The following is a 17,067-nucleotide window of genomic DNA, read 5'->3' as shown; positions in this document are numbered from 1 at the left end:
GTTGCATAAACCATGACCAATAGACTACAGCGTTTTAGCAGTATAAATAGATTACAACTGAGAGGGAACATCGACGTGGTTCATAATTGTAAGATTCACCACATTGACCTACGTTTTGACTGTGAGACTGGTAAGATAATTATGTTCTAAAATAGTGCAACATTGCCATCTGGTGAGACTACATYATCATGTAAAATGTTCCTTCCTGATGCTGTATCAATTGTAATGTCATTGACAGAAATGTGACCATGTTCACGTTACACCACTCTGTTATGTCTTACATTGTAACATGTGCTTTGTATCGTTCCTTACTCCTTGAATAACTCAAAAAACACATCTACTGTCAAGATCAAGTTTCACTACTTTAGACAAAAAACAGCTGTTATCATGACAGTGATCATGACAGTGAGCGGCTACATATTGTGCAGGTTCTCCTTTGATACATTTCTCATGGTCTTGCACACTTTTCCCTTTAGTATTATCAAGTGATCAACACTGTACAGTACAGTATCACTGATTTGCTGCTGTGAACAAACCCACCAGACTTTAGATCCAAGGGTGTGAAGTTCCTCATGTCCTTAGAATGGAACAAGGTAAATATTAACAAAAGCAATCAAACCATAAACATGTGAAGTGCTTGAGTTCTTTGAGATAAATTCCCCTTGAACCACACCCTGTCTGTCAACTCCTGCAGCAAACACTGTATACTGCAGCCAGTGCCGAGTCAAATCCCATTTCTGTACTGTTGCCCTCCCATTCTGCTTCACAACACGAGGACACCACAGAAGAAGCTATTGGGTTAACTAGAACAGAGAGTTGTACCAACAACACCAACATGACAATTCAATGGTGGGGCCTCCTACTGGATATGTGGTTTCTTTTGTCCTGCCTACCATTTCACATCTCAGCTTTCAATCTGGACACGGACACAAAGCATGTTCTGAGGAAAAATGGTGATCCCGGAAGCCTGTTTGGATTCTCCCTGGCACTGCACCAACAACTGAATCCTGTCAATAAGAAACTGTGAGTTGACCTCTTAGAGGAAATGATTAACAGTGTCCCATACATACTATTATCTGACCTTGCTGGTCATATATGAACTTATTTGTGTGTCCTCTATCCTGTCTGATTACCCATCAGTCTGATATAAGTACACACTATGAACTGAGAAACGATCTAGCCTTAATGGCTACTCTTAATCTCTAGCCGGTACAGCCAGAAGAGAATGGGCCACCTCTCTGAGCCTGGTTCCTCTCTAGGTGTCATCCTCAGTTCCGTCCTTCTAGGGAGTTTTTCCTGGCCTCTCTGTTTTCACGTCTGCTTTGCTTGCTCTTTGGGGTCTAGGCCGGATAACTGTAAAGCACTTTGTGACAACTGCTGATGTAAAAAGCGTTTTATAAAATAACATTGATTGATTGATTGATACAACTCAGACCAGCAGTGACAAAGTTGTTTTTAGTTTGAATATTTTATTGTAGAGCTGCATGTGAATTTTACATCAATGCACAACACTCTGATTTACTTTTCCTAGATTGCTGGTTGGAGCACCACGCGCCAAGTCATTGACCAAAGCTGAAGTTACGGGAGGAATCTACCAGTGTGAGCTCACCACTGATTCTAAGAGCTGTGAGCGTGTCAAGCTCGACAACAATGGTTTGTTTGCTTACACTCACGTGTAACAGGTTTTGTGTGTTTGATTGCTGTTAAGAAAATATGTGTGATTTTGTTAATGTGTTTTTAACATTAATGTGCGTGAACGCTAACTTTTGTGTTTGAAAACGAATGTTCCCCAGAGTTTGTTAAAAGCAGTGATGTCAAAGACCAATGGATGGGTGTACGAGTGACAAGCCAAGGCCCTGGTCAAAGCGTGATGGTATGGTAAATATTGTGAACTTTAATCTTTGAATTGCCATTTGTTGACAATAATAAACGTATTGTTTTTTGTTTTGTTTGTTTTGTAATGAACGTATATTGTTTTTTGTTTTGTTTTTAATTCAAGGAATTTAATTGACTCGGACAGGACAACATTTCAGGGTTTCAGTGAAGTTAGCAAAAGAGCACATTTTCATTATAAATCAAACCCCTTTGTTTATGACTTAGAAATTCTCTCAGACGTAAGGAATTCTATCATTCTCCCCACCACAGACCTGCGCACATCGATACCAGGAGTGGAGCACCAATCCTGACACCCCTAACCTCGTATTCGGTCAGTGCTATATCCTGGGGGAGGATCTCCACAAGAGTGATGCCCATAGAATCTGGAGGAGGGTGATCTGTGATGACAGAAAACACATCAAGGATAAGCCTAAGAATCCTGATTGGTTCGGATACTGTCAACAAGGTCATTCTGCCGCCTTCGCCAAGGACAACACATCTCTGCTGTTTGGGGGCCCCGGAGCTTACCAGTGGAAAGGTACATSTTTTGAATTGGGAGATACTTTTAGAATGGGTTTCATCTTGTTAATGGAAAAATATGATGCACTGAATTATGATATGTATCTGATATGTATGAGACATGGTATTCATATACTGTATGTTTGGGACATTCAAGCACACTTGCAGTCAGTACACACTGCACTGATATTGGAATGAGCTGTCGATGTCAATGCAACTGAGATCAGACCTAGTTTTGTCTTGAAAAGCCCCGACAGGTTGAAACATTTTGACAATCTCTATTATAGATTCTTTCTTTTCATTTTTACCCCGGATTTAAGCCTGTTTAAGGACCCTGGTGTCCACAGCATTTAAAATTAATTAAAAACAACTAAATTTATTCCCAAGGGTCAATTATTCACATAATTCTCTTGTCCATCTGCATGTCACAGGAATTGTGAGAATGGAGTCCCTAGACAACCTTGAAGTGTCAAATGAAGAGCCCCGTGAAACTGGGGATGTGGACAGACTTGACCGTGACCTCATCCCTCTCCTTAACAACAGTTATCTAGGTCAGTTTAGATGGATAGAGCTTTCTTCATCCTCTATTCAATCCATTCAATCACACTKAAAGGAAAACACAGAAGTGCTTGGCGTGGTGGTAAATTTMATCAATACTCTTTTTATACTGTTGGTGTAAGTAATGCAGTAATGATGCTTTACTCTCTTAAAAATGTAAAGAATGGCATGTTTCGTATTTATTCATACTATTTATTTACACATTTTGTGAATTACATCTCCCTTTCCCATAGACTTGGACCCTTGTGCACAATTTATATTTTAGTAATTTAGGAGACGCTCTTATCCAGAGCGACTTACAGTAGTGAGTGCATCCATTTTCATACTGTTTCCCTGTGGGCATCAAACCCACAACCCTGGTGTTGCAAGCACCATGCTCTAACAACTGAGCAAAACGAAACCCCCTGTTCATCGTGGTAGCACTGCAGTTGCTAACATTGAGTAATTGCTGTCTTTTTTCCAGGGTTCTCAATCGACTCTGGAATGGCCCTCACCAAGAAGGGCCAGCTGACTATAGTGTCTGGGGCACCACGAGGCGGTTTCAGTGGGGAGGTGGCATTTCTGAAGAGAGACCCATTGGCTGAAAGAAGTCTATCTGTGGAAAACATTCTTAAAGGCCCAGGCCTGGCCTCCTCCTTTGGCTACGACATAGCCGTGGTGGACCTCAACGCTGATGGGTACAGATTTCAGCCAGTAGCTTTGTCACAATTATCTCCCCTTCCTCCCGAAATGTGCATTGTTCACTTCTTTTCAATGATTTGAAAGGAAATTACTGGTTTACGAAATATGGTGGAAACTCTCACTAGCCGTGCCTCCACCAATTCAATGCTTTAAAGAGATTCTCCGGTACATAGTTCTGAAAGTAGTGGTCCCTAAGTGGTCCCCTGAAAATTGCCTACTAAGTCACATATCAGCAATGATGTGCACCACATCATTGCTCTCTCTCTCGCTCTGCTGTTTGTGCATCTTGCTAGCTGTCACTCAAATGGTGAGGGGCTGAAGCTCAATGGCTAGAATTGCTARGGGGCTGGCCCATGTGGGGGAAAATGGTGGGRAAATGGTGCAGCACAGCTTCCAGAATAACAGTTTCTTTCAAACTAGGGAGTTTGTGGTTAATTGAGGTGACAGTAATTCTGCACATACATTATGYATGTATGAGCTACACATGGACACATCCAGCCCAAAGCAGTAGGTTTAAAAAATACTAAATAGTCGCCAAAGTTCCGGTGCATGTCTTTAAGATTTGTGGGAGCAAGTGACCAAGTGCACATTTCAGAAGAGAAGCGATATTATTGTGATCCACGTTTTGTATACAGTAGGTCTTGTTAAATGCCCAGTTCAGTCAAAAATGAGATTTTTCTGTGTTTTATATACAATATTTTCCACACCATGAGGTTGGAATAATATTGTGAAAATGATGATAATGCCCTTTTAGTGTAAGAGCTGTTTGAAAAGACAACCTGAAATTTCAGGCTGTTTTCTTGGGATGGAGTTTTGGCCTGCTTAGTGACGTCACCTGACATCACCAGGGGGTAAATTGGTTGATAGACCATTCTGCCAATAAAAGCTAGTTTTCAGATTTCCCTCCCCACTCAGACCACACCCAGACAGACTGAGCAAAATTCTTGCTTGAGAAGGTGCTCTTTGCTAAGAAGCAATTTTTGTTTCTTTTAACCCATTTTAATTGAAAACAATCATAGTAAGATACTTACAGTGCCTTCAGGAAGTATTCACCACCTTTCACTTTTCCATAGTGTTGTGTACAAAGGCCTGAAATGAAAAATCTTCCGGACAAACTAAACACCTTCTTTGCCCGCTTTGAGGATAATAAGGCCGACCTGAGTAAGACATTTAAACGTGTTAACCCTCGCAAGGCTGTCGGCCAAGACGGCATCCCTAGCCGCGTCCTCAAAGCATGCGCAGACCAGCTGGCTGGTGTGTTTACGGACATATTCAATCTCTCCCTATCCCAGTTTGCTGTTAAAGAGACTGAAAAATAGCTACTATCTCAAGGCCAACAGACTTTTAAACAGCCATCAGTAACACAGTGAGGCTACTGCCTACATACAGACTTGAAATCATTGGCCAATTTAATAAATGAATCACTAGTCACTTTAATAATGCTACTTTAATAATGTTTACATATCTTGCATTACTCATCTCATATGTATATACTGTATTTTATACCATCTATTGCATCTTGCCAATGCCGCTCGGCCATTGCTCATCCACATATATATATATATTGTGGCGTACAGCAGGTCAGCCAACAGGGGGAGACTCGTCGAGGCCTGGTGGCAGACGGAGTCTACATCATGAGGAAATGGCTCCCTCTGCTGAACGTGCCAGGTCTCGACGGGCTCTCCGGCCAGGACTAATTGGGGSTGATTGTGGTTGGTGAGTAATCAAGGGCTGATTGCTCACCAGCTGTATGAGTGCCATAAAGCTGCCAGRAGGGCAGCACACAAGAGAAGGGAAGAAAGGGGGAAGAAAGGTGTGCCAAATCAAGAATAACCTTTTGTATCAGGTGTGCCAACAGGGGGAACTTTGAGAGGTATTGTTACTGGCCCACATCCACCTGTTGGGGGCGCACCTGGGAATGGAGAAGACCCGGGAATGGATTGCCGCCTGGTTCCACTGGCCYGGGATGAGGAGGGCCGTGGAAGACTCCTGTCACAGCTGCCCAGAGTGTCAACTCACTGCCCCAAAAGTACACTTCCGAAACCCACTGGTCCCCCTACCGATCATCGGGGTGCCCTTTGAACGCATCGCCATGGACATAGTGGGACCCCTGGTAAAAACAGCACGAGGACACCGGTACATCCTGGTGATAGTAGATTGTGCCACCCGGTATCCCGAGGCCATTCCCCTACGGGYGGCGGTATCCAAGGGAATCGCCCGGGAGCTGTTCCACCTCTTTAGCCGGATGGGCATTCCGAACGAGATCCTGACAGACCAAGGTACTGAKTTTATGTCCCGCCTAATGAAARATTTGTGTGSTCTCCTGTAGATCAAGCAGATCCGGACCTCCGTCTTTCACCTGCAGGCGGATGGGCTCGTCGAGCGGTTCAATAAAATGCTCAAACAAATGCTGCGGTAGGTCATCGAGCAGGATGGGAAGAACTGGGACCAGATRCTACCCCACCTAATGTTCTCAATCTGAGAAGTACCCCAGTCCTCCACTGGGTTTTCCCCTTTCGAACTCCTCTACAGGAGGAGGCCACGCGGCCTACTGGACCTCGCCAAGGAAGTGTGAGAAGCCCAACCKACCCCCTTACGCAGCGTGATAAAGCACGTGGAGACGATGAGGGMGCGGATGACAGCCATATGGCCAGTGGTAAGGGAACATATGGAGAAGGCCCAACGCACCCAAGCCCAGGTCTACAATCGGGGAACCCAGCCCCAAGAATTCCAGGTGGGAGACAGGGTGTTGGTATTAATCCCCATGGCCGAAAGTAAGTTCCTGGCAACATGGCACGGGCCATACGAGGTGATAGAGAAGCTGGGACTCATCAATTACCGCGTATGGCAGCTGGGGAGATGGAAACCCCAACAGACCCGTTCGGTATCCACGGAGCCCCACCCACATTCCAGSGCCTGATGGACAAAGTACTTCGACCCCACCAGCAGTACGCAGCGGCCTATTTGGATGATATCATCATCCACAGCCAAGGTTGGGAAGAGCACCTGATGCGCCTCCAGGCGGTGCTGGGCGTGCTCAGGCAAGCCGGGTTGACAGCAAAACCCAAGAAATACAAACTAGGGTTCGAGGAGGTGGAGTACCTGGGGTATTTGATCGGACGGGGGAACATCATGCCCCAGGAGTGGAAGGTTCACGCGGTATGTGACTGGCCCATTCCACGCACCAAGACACAGGTCAAGTCCTTTCTGGAACTGGCAGGATACTATAGCCAGTTTATCCCCAACTTTGCGGCTATAGCTGCCCCCCTCACCAATCTAACCAGGGCCCGCCTCCCGAAAACTGGAAATGGATGGACGAGACAGAAGCGGCGTTCAGGTGCCTGAAGGAAGCACTGTGCTCCCATCCGATTCTCGTAACGCCCGATTTCCAGGTGTCGATGTTGGTCCAGACGGATGCATGTGACACGGGACTAGGGGCCGTTCTGTCCCAGATACACRATGGGGAGGAGCACCCCATCATGTACATAAGCCGAAAGCTAATACCTAGAGAGAAAAAGTACTCRATCGTTGAGAAAGAGTGTCTAGCGGTGAAGTGGGCGCTAGACACACTCAAGTATTACCTGTTAGGTACCCACTTCACCCTGGTCACTGACCATGCTCCCCTGGTCTGTATGGCCAGGGGAAGGGACACAAATGATCGGGTCACCAGGTGGTTCTTGTCCCTTCAATGCTTCTCTTCAATGCTTCTCAACTTTACGGAAGGTGACTTCCGTATAGTTGGAGACGGTGCCCGAGCTAAAYGGATGGAGTTCAGTTTTTGTGCCCGACAGGATACAGCAAGACCCGGAGCCCAGAAGACGGTATCCCGGAGAGGGTCTCATGGGGGAGACCTATCCTATCCTTTTCTTTTAATTTATTATTTAAATAAACACCCTTGAAACCGAGCTAATTCTTGACCAAACCCCCTGGTCTGCCACTATATATACAGTGGGGAGAACAAGTATTTGATACACTGCCGATTTTGCAGGTTTTCCTACTTACAAAGCATGTAGAGATCTGTATTTTTATCATAAGTACACTTCAACTGTGAGAGACGGAATCTAAAACAAAAATCCAGAAAATYMCATTGTATAATTTTTAAGTAATTMATTTGCATTTTATTGCAAGATGACATTGAACGTTCTTGAGTTGCCTAGTTACAGTTTTGACTTAAATCGGCTTGAAAATYCAGGGAAAGACATGAAAATGGATGTCTAGCAGTGATCATCAACCAACTTGACAGAGCTTGAAGAATTTTAAAAAGGATGTTCAAATATTGTGCAGTTCAGGTGTACAAAGCTCTTAGAGACTTACCCAGAAAGACTCACAGCTGTAATTTCTGCCAAAGGTGCATCTACAAAGTATTGACTCAGGGGTGTGARTACATATGTAAAATACGGAGTATTGTGTGTAGATGGGTGAGAAAAATATTTAATCAATAAGACAGCAACATGTGGAATAAGTCAAGGGGTATGAATACTTTCTGAAGGYMCTGTAATTGTTACCCAGAAATGATTTGATATTGACATAAAAATATCTGCATTGGACCTTTAATGTGGGAGAACCAGCGGAAGTATGTATTGTATGTAATTCTGTTGGTYGGGTATTTTGGGGATTCCAGGTGGGACGACCTTGCTGTGGGGGCACCCGAGTTTTTCTTAAAAGAAGGGGTGGTCGGAGGGGCAGTGTACATCTACATCAACAACAGGGGAAGACAGTGGGAGAAGATTGAGCCTGTCCGTCTGGATGGGAACAAAGACTCCATGTTCGGTCTCGCAGTTGAGAGCATTGGAGACGTCAATCAGGACGGTTATGAAGGTTGGCTGAGGTTTCTTCATTACTTTCAGAGGAGTTAACTTAAACCTTTCTCTCAGCTTTGGGAACATCTTAGCGACCCATCTCCCTCATAAATTCAGACCTTAACTTCATTTTTTACTTGACAGATATTGCTGTGGGGGCTCCCTATGATGGTGTAGGTCGAGTGTACCTTTACTATGGCTCCTCAGGTGGAATCCACAAAAAGACAGCACAGGTGGGAGCCTTTACATTAAACTGGAACACCTGCATCTGAGTGATGACCACCCCAATCTCTCAATAAATTTTGAAGAATGTTGAAAACAAACTACATTTTGTCACAAACAGTATCTCTTGTCATTATAGATTATAACAGCAGAATCGTATAATATAAGACAATTTGGATTTTCTCTGACTGGCAAAATAGACATGGATGACAATCATTACCCTGACTTGGCTGTTGGATCACTCTCAGATTCCATATTTGTCTACAGGTAACTTTGCCTTGATTACATTATATCAGTGTTCCTCAATCTTAGTCCTGAGAGAACACACAGGATTTATAGTATATCCTTTAGTTTCAACACACCTGATTCAAGTATATTCTACTACTCATCATCAAGTTTTGAACTTGGTAGTGTCTACTGGTCATTTTGATTTACTTGGATTTGCTTACAGGGCAAGGCCAGTAGTCAATATCAGAGAGGACTTACGAATCACCCCAAGTACAATCAATATGGCGGCAGAGCACTGTGACAAACACAAATGGTAAGACTTTCAAGAGACAACATATAAACAAATATCAATACACTGCCGTAATGAAACSCAACATATATTTGTCTACATTTGCATAGTACTTTCAAGGCACGGGCATGCTTTACCTACACAGCACAGCCGCCATCCTACAACCCCAGACTGAGTAAGTTCACTAGCTTCAGCCCCCTAAATGACCATGCCGTGGTACTGCTGAGATTGAGGCTGTCCTAATACGGACACCGTACTCTTGACCCTTTGTGTACACTGTGTTTCAGGAACTTATGCAATGCGTTCTCTTCCTATAGCTGTCAATTATGCCTTCGAGGCTGACGCTGAGGCGAGGAAACAGAGGCGTTCCTCCAGGATGCAGTTTCTGTTTCAGTCCCAGGGAGTCCTGGAGCTAGCAGGGCAGGGCAAAGAGAAGTGCACTGAGACCCAACTCAAGCTATTGGTAGTGACTCTGCATTTTTCCATCTCGTCACAACTGTAGTCGGTTCATGAAGAAATCAAAGTGTGTCTTCCTCCAAATAGACTAGGGTCAAGGGTCAGTCATGGGTCATAAGACAACAACACACTTTGTTTGTAAAGCCACTATTTCCTCGATCATGAAAATACCAAATTAAAATACTATTTGGCATTGACATTGATTTTGTTTGGTAAGATTGATGCAGCAACTATACATTTGATCATCACCTTTACATTACGTTCTACATCTCCATCTGTTCAAGGGTGATATCAAGGACAGACTGCACAGCATCCCCATCTCTGTCTCTGTGTCCTTACTGAATGACAGTAAGACAGAGAGCAAGAGTCTCCTGCCTGCACTAACTCCAATACTCAGCATCTATGAGCAGAGTACAGCCACCTCAGAGGTAAACGTGTGTGTGTGTGTGTGTGTGTGTGTGTGTGTGTGTGTGTGTGTGTGTGTGAGAGAGGAGATATAAGCCTAGTAGTTATGAAACAGTTATTGTGAGTCTTAAGAACTAAATTAAACTTTTTCAGGTTATCTTCATAAATAAAGGTTGTGGGAGTGATAACATTTGCCAAAGTAACTTGGAGCTACAGTACAGGTTCTGTTCCAGACCAAAACTACTGGGTCAAGATGTATTCACCCCACTGCCCAGGTAGAAACAAAATGTGTGATTAGAATTTTACCCAGAAGTCCCTCTTGACTACCTTCAACTTATTGTGTATTCGGTTACATGAACCCTGTAATGCAGTGGTGGCTGGTGGGTGGAGATTTAGGAGGACACACTCATTGTAAAGACTGGGTTAGAATAAATGGAAAGATATCAAACAAATGGTTTCYATGTGTTTGATACCTTTCCATTCCAGTCATTGCAATAAGCATGTCCTCCTATCTCTGCCAACCAGCCTCCTCTGCTCTATATGGCTGTTGTCAATGTGATGCTTTGGTAATGATAAGGCTCATGTCTTTCTAGTGAAAGAGGTATTCCAGTAATCTCTGCTGGAGATGAGGACATAGCTTTGGAGGTCAATGTGACCAATAGGGATGGTGATGATGCCCATCAGAGTCATCTGATCATCAAACTCCCTGACTCTCTTTCATTCTCATCATTATACTTCAACCACATTTCAGTAAGTCACTGGCCTTCGCCGTTCCATACATTTTGGGAAAAATCATTGTACAGTATACTGGCCTTAGGAGTTAAAATAATGTTAATTAGCCATGATTCTATTCAGGATACTGTAAAATCAATGAAAACATGACCACCCATCTTCTTGATTTCTGAAGTTAAACATCACCAATACCGTAATTGTTYCAGGGTAATAAATRGGTACACTATATATACAAAAGTATGTGGACACCCCAGGGGTCCACATACTTTTGGTCATGTAGTGTATATTTTTACATCACTGCCTATAGTTTCATTAAATTATCAGCTGCTATCATATGACTCAAAAGTCTGGCTCCCTCATTGGATATGTTGACMCTACAGGAAGTACTAGTGAAGTGCAACCCCAATGACAATGGTACACTGACAGACTGTGAACTGGGAAACCCATTCAAAAGAGATGCTGAAGTGAGTAGTCATTTTGTGTATGTCTAAGACATGTATTTTTTCTATGATACCACAATTGAATAGTTGTCCATTGTAAGTAAGAGACATGTGTGTCCCTTAGGTTACTTTCTATGTAATATTGTCCACGTCCCGCATCTCTCTGAGCACAACTGATGTAAATGTTACCTTGCAGCTTGAAACGTAAGTATAACAGTGCACATATCTTTTGTTAGAGGACCCATTAGCTCTGGGTAATAAATGTAACATTTGAGTCTGTCTCTTTTGTATGCTCTACACCAGTCACACACAGATTATTCTAACAGAGTAGTATTTTGGTTGCAGGACAAGTGTGCAGAAGATACAAGCAAGTGAAGCAAAGGCCAAAGTAGTTTTTGAGCTGCACCTACAAGTATTTGGGTGGGTGTACAGACATGGTATTTGTTCTGCTGTTGCCCTAACCCACCCTTTTAGCTAACATATTTGAAGAGCTCCTGTCATGAAAATATAGTTTGTGTCACAAATGACAACCTATTCAATATTTAGTGCACTATTTTTGACCAGAGCACTATGGGACCTTATCAAAAGTAGTGCATTACATAGGGAATAGAGTGCCATGTGGGACACAACCTTAATGTGGTGAAGGAATTAAGGTTTATGAGATGTGTTTGTTCTCAGACTGGCCAGGCCCTCCCAGGTCAGCTTTGGAGGAGCTGTAAAGGGAGAGAGCGCCATGAAATCAGAGGACGATATTGGAACTCTTGTGGAGTATGAATTCAGGGTGAGCTCATTGATTTGTGGTTCAAAATTCTATTGTTCCCTGGTGATTATCGAAATTCCATATGCCTTTGCACGCTGCTCTGCACTGGGCGTATAAAATGTTCCCCCGAAATATATGCTAAAATATTTGTCAATCTATTTGTCAACTTTAACAGATATGGAATTTGGGCAGGCCACTGAAATCCTTTGCCAATGCGTCGCTGAATATCTACTGGCCCAAGGAGAACGCAGTGGGGAAATGGCTGCTGTACCTGGTGCAGATCCACAGTGAAGGCATACAGAATGTTCCCTGCTCTCCGCTAAAGGAGATCAGTCCAGTCCAACATATTAAGGTAAATTCCTCTGAGCATCAATTCTGAGGTAATATCGATAGGTTACTGGATCTTGAGTGAATCTCTTTCACAAGTGCTMTTTTTTGTGAGTGGTGTAGTAACCAATGATTTATATGCATTATCATTCACACAATTGGCGTAAGTTGCCTATATTGTCTGTTTRTAAGATGTAGTATATGCACATCTTCCTAATTATGATATTTAACTCTAGGGCTCTCGTGATATTTCAAGAAAAAGACGAGATGCTCATCAGGAAGCGTTCTCATCTGAGGATGGATTCTCCTTCCTGTCAAAGAAAAGAAAATATAAAACTCTGGTAAGAGAAAATTCATTTGAAGCAACTATCATGTGTTTAACCCACTAGAGTCGATTGACACACCGGTGTGTCAATCTAAGTTGCATAACAAAGAAAATCCCCATCAAAATCCAACAATTTAAGAGATAGAGATATCAGTTTYTTTTGCATAGGATACGTCTCAATCCACCGCATCTGCCAGTGTCACACTTACACATCTGCGGTGAAAGGTGGCAAAGCTAGAGCGGTGTTTGTCAGACCATGAGACATCCTGAACATCGGTATTCTCACAAAAACGTATGTAGCATCCAAACGGTTTGACATACAAACTATTATGGAAAGGGGAGAATCTCACGAACCTGATGGTGTTCTCCGTTTTGCTCTACGACCCCCACCCCACAAGTGTCAGGAGACTCGTCTGAAGTTGGTTCAGCCGATCAACCAACTTCTGTCTGTAGCTGCCAAACAGTTTGGGCTACACAGTAATATGATCAATCTATGGACCGCTGAGGCTCTCATGAACACGATGGAGTTCTCCCTTTTGCTCTACGACTAACACAAGTGTCACGGAACTTGTCTGAAGGTAACCGGTACCGGTTTAAAAAACACATTTAAGTATGAAGGCATAGCCACAGGAAGTAGGGGTGCTGACAAATCAGAAGAAAAATATATATATACTGTATACTGTATATATATATTATTATTTGTATTTTTTACAAAAGTAGTGCATTGGGCCTTTACTGGTCTTTTATTAACGGACCAATAYAGACATCTGTAGCTCTGTAGCATCTCCACTTTGGTTTAAAAAAAAAAGGTAGTTGTATACCTAAGAACAGTGTCTTGCAGGATTAAATAGATGGAATTGAAAGAGTTGTTTCCCTGTCCCTTTCTCTGCGATTGTCATTCTAATGAAATCCAGAAAGAACAAAAACCTATCCTCAAACATTTACATCAAAAGATRCAAAGTTATGGGAAAAGATCCAAAACATCCACAWGAGATGTAATATTTTTATTGATCAAATAACATGGAAAACAACCACTTTTTGTGCAGTGTTAATGTACATTACTGTGTTKTACATACTGTAGGTTGGTCATCTACTAGGTTTGTACCTGTAGACTTTCCATCCCCATGAAGAAAAACTATTTACAATACAGTAATTGAGTACATTGAGACATCAAGTGGTTTGTGATGATGTGATGTGGCTCAGGTGGTAGAGCATTGTGTTTGTAATGCTAGAGTAGTGGGTTTGAATCCCAAGGGTGACCAGCATGAAAATGTATACACTCACTACTGTAAGTTGCTCTAGCTAAGAGTGTCTAGTAAAAGGATTGAATAGACCATTTCAGTTTCCACATAGAAAAAAGTTGCATTTGCAAAGTATTTCAATGAACTGGAAAACATGTATCAAGCAAGTATTTTTWTTTTCCACAAGTATTATCAGATTAACTGTTTTGTACAGATAATTATCAGACTCACGTTACTCAAATACATTTAGTTTWAAWWWWWTCACAAAAGTAGTACACTGGGCATTTACTAGTYCTGTATTAGCAGACCAATAGAATTACCGGACGTATATAGAAGTTTGTAGGGCAGGCAACAACAAAAAAATTATGRAAAATCACAGCAACCCCACCCCCAAACTACTATGTATGGAGGTAGCTTCATGCCTACCCCRMAAAAGGTGTAGAATGTGTAAAAATWTATATTTCCAGATTTTTWAAATATTTCCTAGATTTAGGACAAACAGTTCAAAACCTTGCTTCTTATGATTTATTTTTTGACTGTCCTTTTTTCCATTTATGAATGTGTTTTTTAATGCACTTCTATGGTGTTTAGTAGTAAATATTCTATCAAATAAAAAAATCGGAATACKTGATACCTAAAGGGGTCCTAAAATGTCAAATAGCTTAATGATCCATAGTATGGATCCATAGTATGACCATCTTAAAACAATACAATATGTCAGCTTATCACCCCCCATCTTAGATTCTAAATAATTCATTTTTTGTTTTGTTTTTGCCAAGTCATTGCTGAGTGGAGAGACTTGTGTTTTTGAACCCCGCTCACTTTCTTGCAGACATGTTCAGAAGAGTTGAAATGTGTAGAGATACGGTGCCCTCTGCTGGGTTTGGACAGTACTGCAGTTGTGTTTCTTCAAGCTCGCCTTTGGAACAGTACTTTCCTTGAGGTGCCTATTTCCCTTATGTTTGTTACTACAGGTTCTTCATGTACATAACACCTAATTCTGTTGCATAGACATTGTGTCGTCCAGTTTCAGTGCAGTTTCTTTGTTCTCTGCGTATCCCATCATAGGACTACAGTTCATTAAACTACCTGGACATTGTGCTGGATGCCACTCTCAGCTTGACAGACTCTGAAGAGAATATTGGGCTAAGGAAGACTGAGAAATCTGGAACCCAGGTACAAACATGCTTATGATTGTTTATTTAGAAATATAATGATGGCCTATGTGTTCAAATAGCTAAATGATCCATAGTATGACCATCTTAAAACAATTCCACACGTCAGCTTAGAAATATAATGATGGCCTATGTGTTTAAGTTAAGAAGTTTCCATTGACAATTTTTCCCTGCCACTGAAGGATACCTGATCTATCTTCAGAGGACTACATTATTGTTCTTTAGGGTTGACATAGTTTTCAACTATTATTATTTACTTGCTGGTTGTTTTGTAGCATACTTTTTCATACATATCTGTATGGAATTGCTTTCCATACTTAGTGACTAATCCTGTCATCTAAATTGATGTTGTTATTTGGTTTGGTTGAAATTGGTCTACTAATCTGGAATCACAGATCAATGTGGCTGATGTAATTACCACTGCTCATTTAACCACACACACCCTCTCACACTGTGCAGCATACAAACTCTCTCACCAGTACTTATGTGGCTCTTTTCAAGAATGTCATGTGTTCATCGACTCAGCTAAATACTGTAAAGTACCTTCAGTTTGATGGCTTGATGGAGTGTTTGCTGTCTCAGCTAAATACTGTAAAGTACCTTCGTTTGATGGCTTGATGGAGTGTTTTCTGTCTCAGCTAAAGACTGTAAAGCACCTTCAGTTTGATGGTGTGTTTGCAGGTGAGGCTGACAGTGTTCCCTGAGAGGAAGGCTGCCATCTGGGCTAAGGTCGCCTGGTGGGTCATCTTCCTCTCAGTAATGGTAGGACTGCTACTTCTGTCTCTGCTCGGCTTTCTGCTGTGGAAGGTAACACAATGTGTAATACACACTGTGGAAGGTTGGTGGGAGGAGCTATAGAGGGACGGGCTCATTGTAACGGCTTAAATGGAACGCAAACGCTTCAAAAATGGAAACCACCCTCCTATTGCTCCTCCCACCAGCCTCCTCTGGTGGAATCCAAATATTGATATGAATATTGAAACTTCTGTGAGAATCTTTATTTTGTGTGTGTGTGCTTACCCCGGCTASAAATAAAGTTGTCTATTTGATCCTATTGTAGTGCATCAAGTACCCTGTGGCTAAGAAGTACCACGTCATGCATAAGAACACAGAGGAACGTCACCCCATTAGAGGAGACTCATCTTTGGGTCCAACTGCATAGGCACAGAGAATTTTATACACTTCAATGATATAATTCATTGAACAGAATAGTGAAAAGCTCATTTTAAGATTGTATGTACACAAATGTTTACAAGTTTAGCACCTCTTGTGAAACGTCTTAAACGTACATAAATTGTCATGGTTTTCAGTTGTTGTTTTTAAATTACGTGTTTGTTTTAATGGTTGTATTGATGTCATACTGTACCTGTGAATCTGTGTCTATGACTGCCATGTGGATATTAATACAAATGTGAGCTTGAACATTAGATCCACTGGTAGCAATAATAAAGCTACCAGAAGAGACTTGAATTCTGAAAACAGTAAAAATKGATTTATAGGCACAAGATTTTCTTGACAGTTTAATAAAACAGAGTAGTCTATTTCCCAAAATTGTTACATCTTAAAGTTGTACTATCCTTTTCCAGTAATGGAATGTGGTATCTTATATGGGAGTGTTGATATGAGGTCATAGTGGTTCCACTAACAGACTAGAAACCAAACGTTTTTTGAATAAAAACAAATCGCCATCCAGTGACCACTCATTCATTTGAATTGTGCACTTTGATAGTCAAAAGCATCTATCATTGTTTATTTTAATAATGATACTTCATTAATAAACAGTCAAAATCCATATTTAGACCTGGCATACATAACCACTCCCACACAGACTTACTATCCTAACRTACAAGGTTAAGAACCTTAGTAAACATACTGGGCTCCCGAGTGGCACAGTGGTCTAAGACACTGCAGCTCAGAGCAAGAGGCGGCACTGCAGTACCTGGATTGAATCCAGGCTGCATCACATCTGGCCGTGATTGGGCGGCGCACAATTGGCCCAGTGTCGTCCGGGTTTGGCTGGGGTAGTCCGCCATTG

The 17,067-nt window shown here is 42.1% G+C and overlaps 1 protein-coding gene across 3 annotated transcripts; it reads left to right on the top strand.

The window, feature by feature from the left end:
* The first annotated feature begins 749 nt into the window (after positions 1-749).
* Positions 750-16,724, top strand: LOC111965926 (integrin alpha-6). Of its 3 annotated transcripts, none has more exons than XM_023990353.2 (25): positions 750-1,023; positions 1,532-1,653; positions 1,794-1,873; positions 2,146-2,413; positions 2,826-2,945; positions 3,416-3,629; positions 8,255-8,451; positions 8,577-8,665; positions 8,794-8,921; positions 9,106-9,195; positions 9,282-9,346; positions 9,489-9,634; positions 9,912-10,055; positions 10,186-10,307; positions 10,626-10,782; positions 11,145-11,228; positions 11,329-11,408; positions 11,550-11,624; positions 11,883-11,985; positions 12,140-12,316; positions 12,528-12,632; positions 14,690-14,800; positions 14,926-15,033; positions 15,714-15,794; positions 16,093-16,724. In XM_023990353.2, the coding sequence occupies exons 1-25, from the start codon at positions 836-838 to the stop codon at positions 16,192-16,194; spliced, it is 3,156 nt and encodes a 1,051-aa protein (XP_023846121.1). In that variant the 5' UTR covers positions 750-835; the 3' UTR covers positions 16,195-16,724. The 3 variants fall into 3 exon arrangements, with proteins under 3 accessions (XP_023846121.1, XP_023846120.1, XP_023846122.1); XM_023990352.3 differs by having other exon boundaries at positions 15,714-15,839; XM_023990354.2 differs by lacking the exon at positions 14,690-14,800 and having other exon boundaries at positions 15,714-15,839.
* The last annotated feature ends 343 nt before the right edge of the window (positions 16,725-17,067 follow it).

This window comes from Salvelinus sp. IW2-2015, linkage group LG6.2 (genome assembly GCF_002910315.2).
Source record: "Salvelinus sp. IW2-2015 linkage group LG6.2, ASM291031v2, whole genome shotgun sequence".
Taxonomy (NCBI): domain Eukaryota; kingdom Metazoa; phylum Chordata; class Actinopteri; order Salmoniformes; family Salmonidae; genus Salvelinus; species Salvelinus sp. IW2-2015.
The sequence above is the reverse complement of the archived record's forward strand: the minus strand, read 5'-3'. Positions and strand labels throughout refer to the sequence as shown.

Coding starts and splice junctions, on each gene's coding strand:
- LOC111965926 (XM_023990352.3), top strand. CDS start 836: ATGACAATTCAATGGTGGGGCCTCCTACTGGATATGTGGTTTCTTTTG. Junction 11,229..11,328: donor CATTCAAAAGAGATGCTGAA/GTGAGTAGTCAT, acceptor TGTGTCCCTTAG/GTTACTTTCTATGTAATATT. Junction 15,840..16,092: donor TCGGCTTTCTGCTGTGGAAG/GTAACACAATGT, acceptor ATCCTATTGTAG/TGCATCAAGTACCCTGTGGC.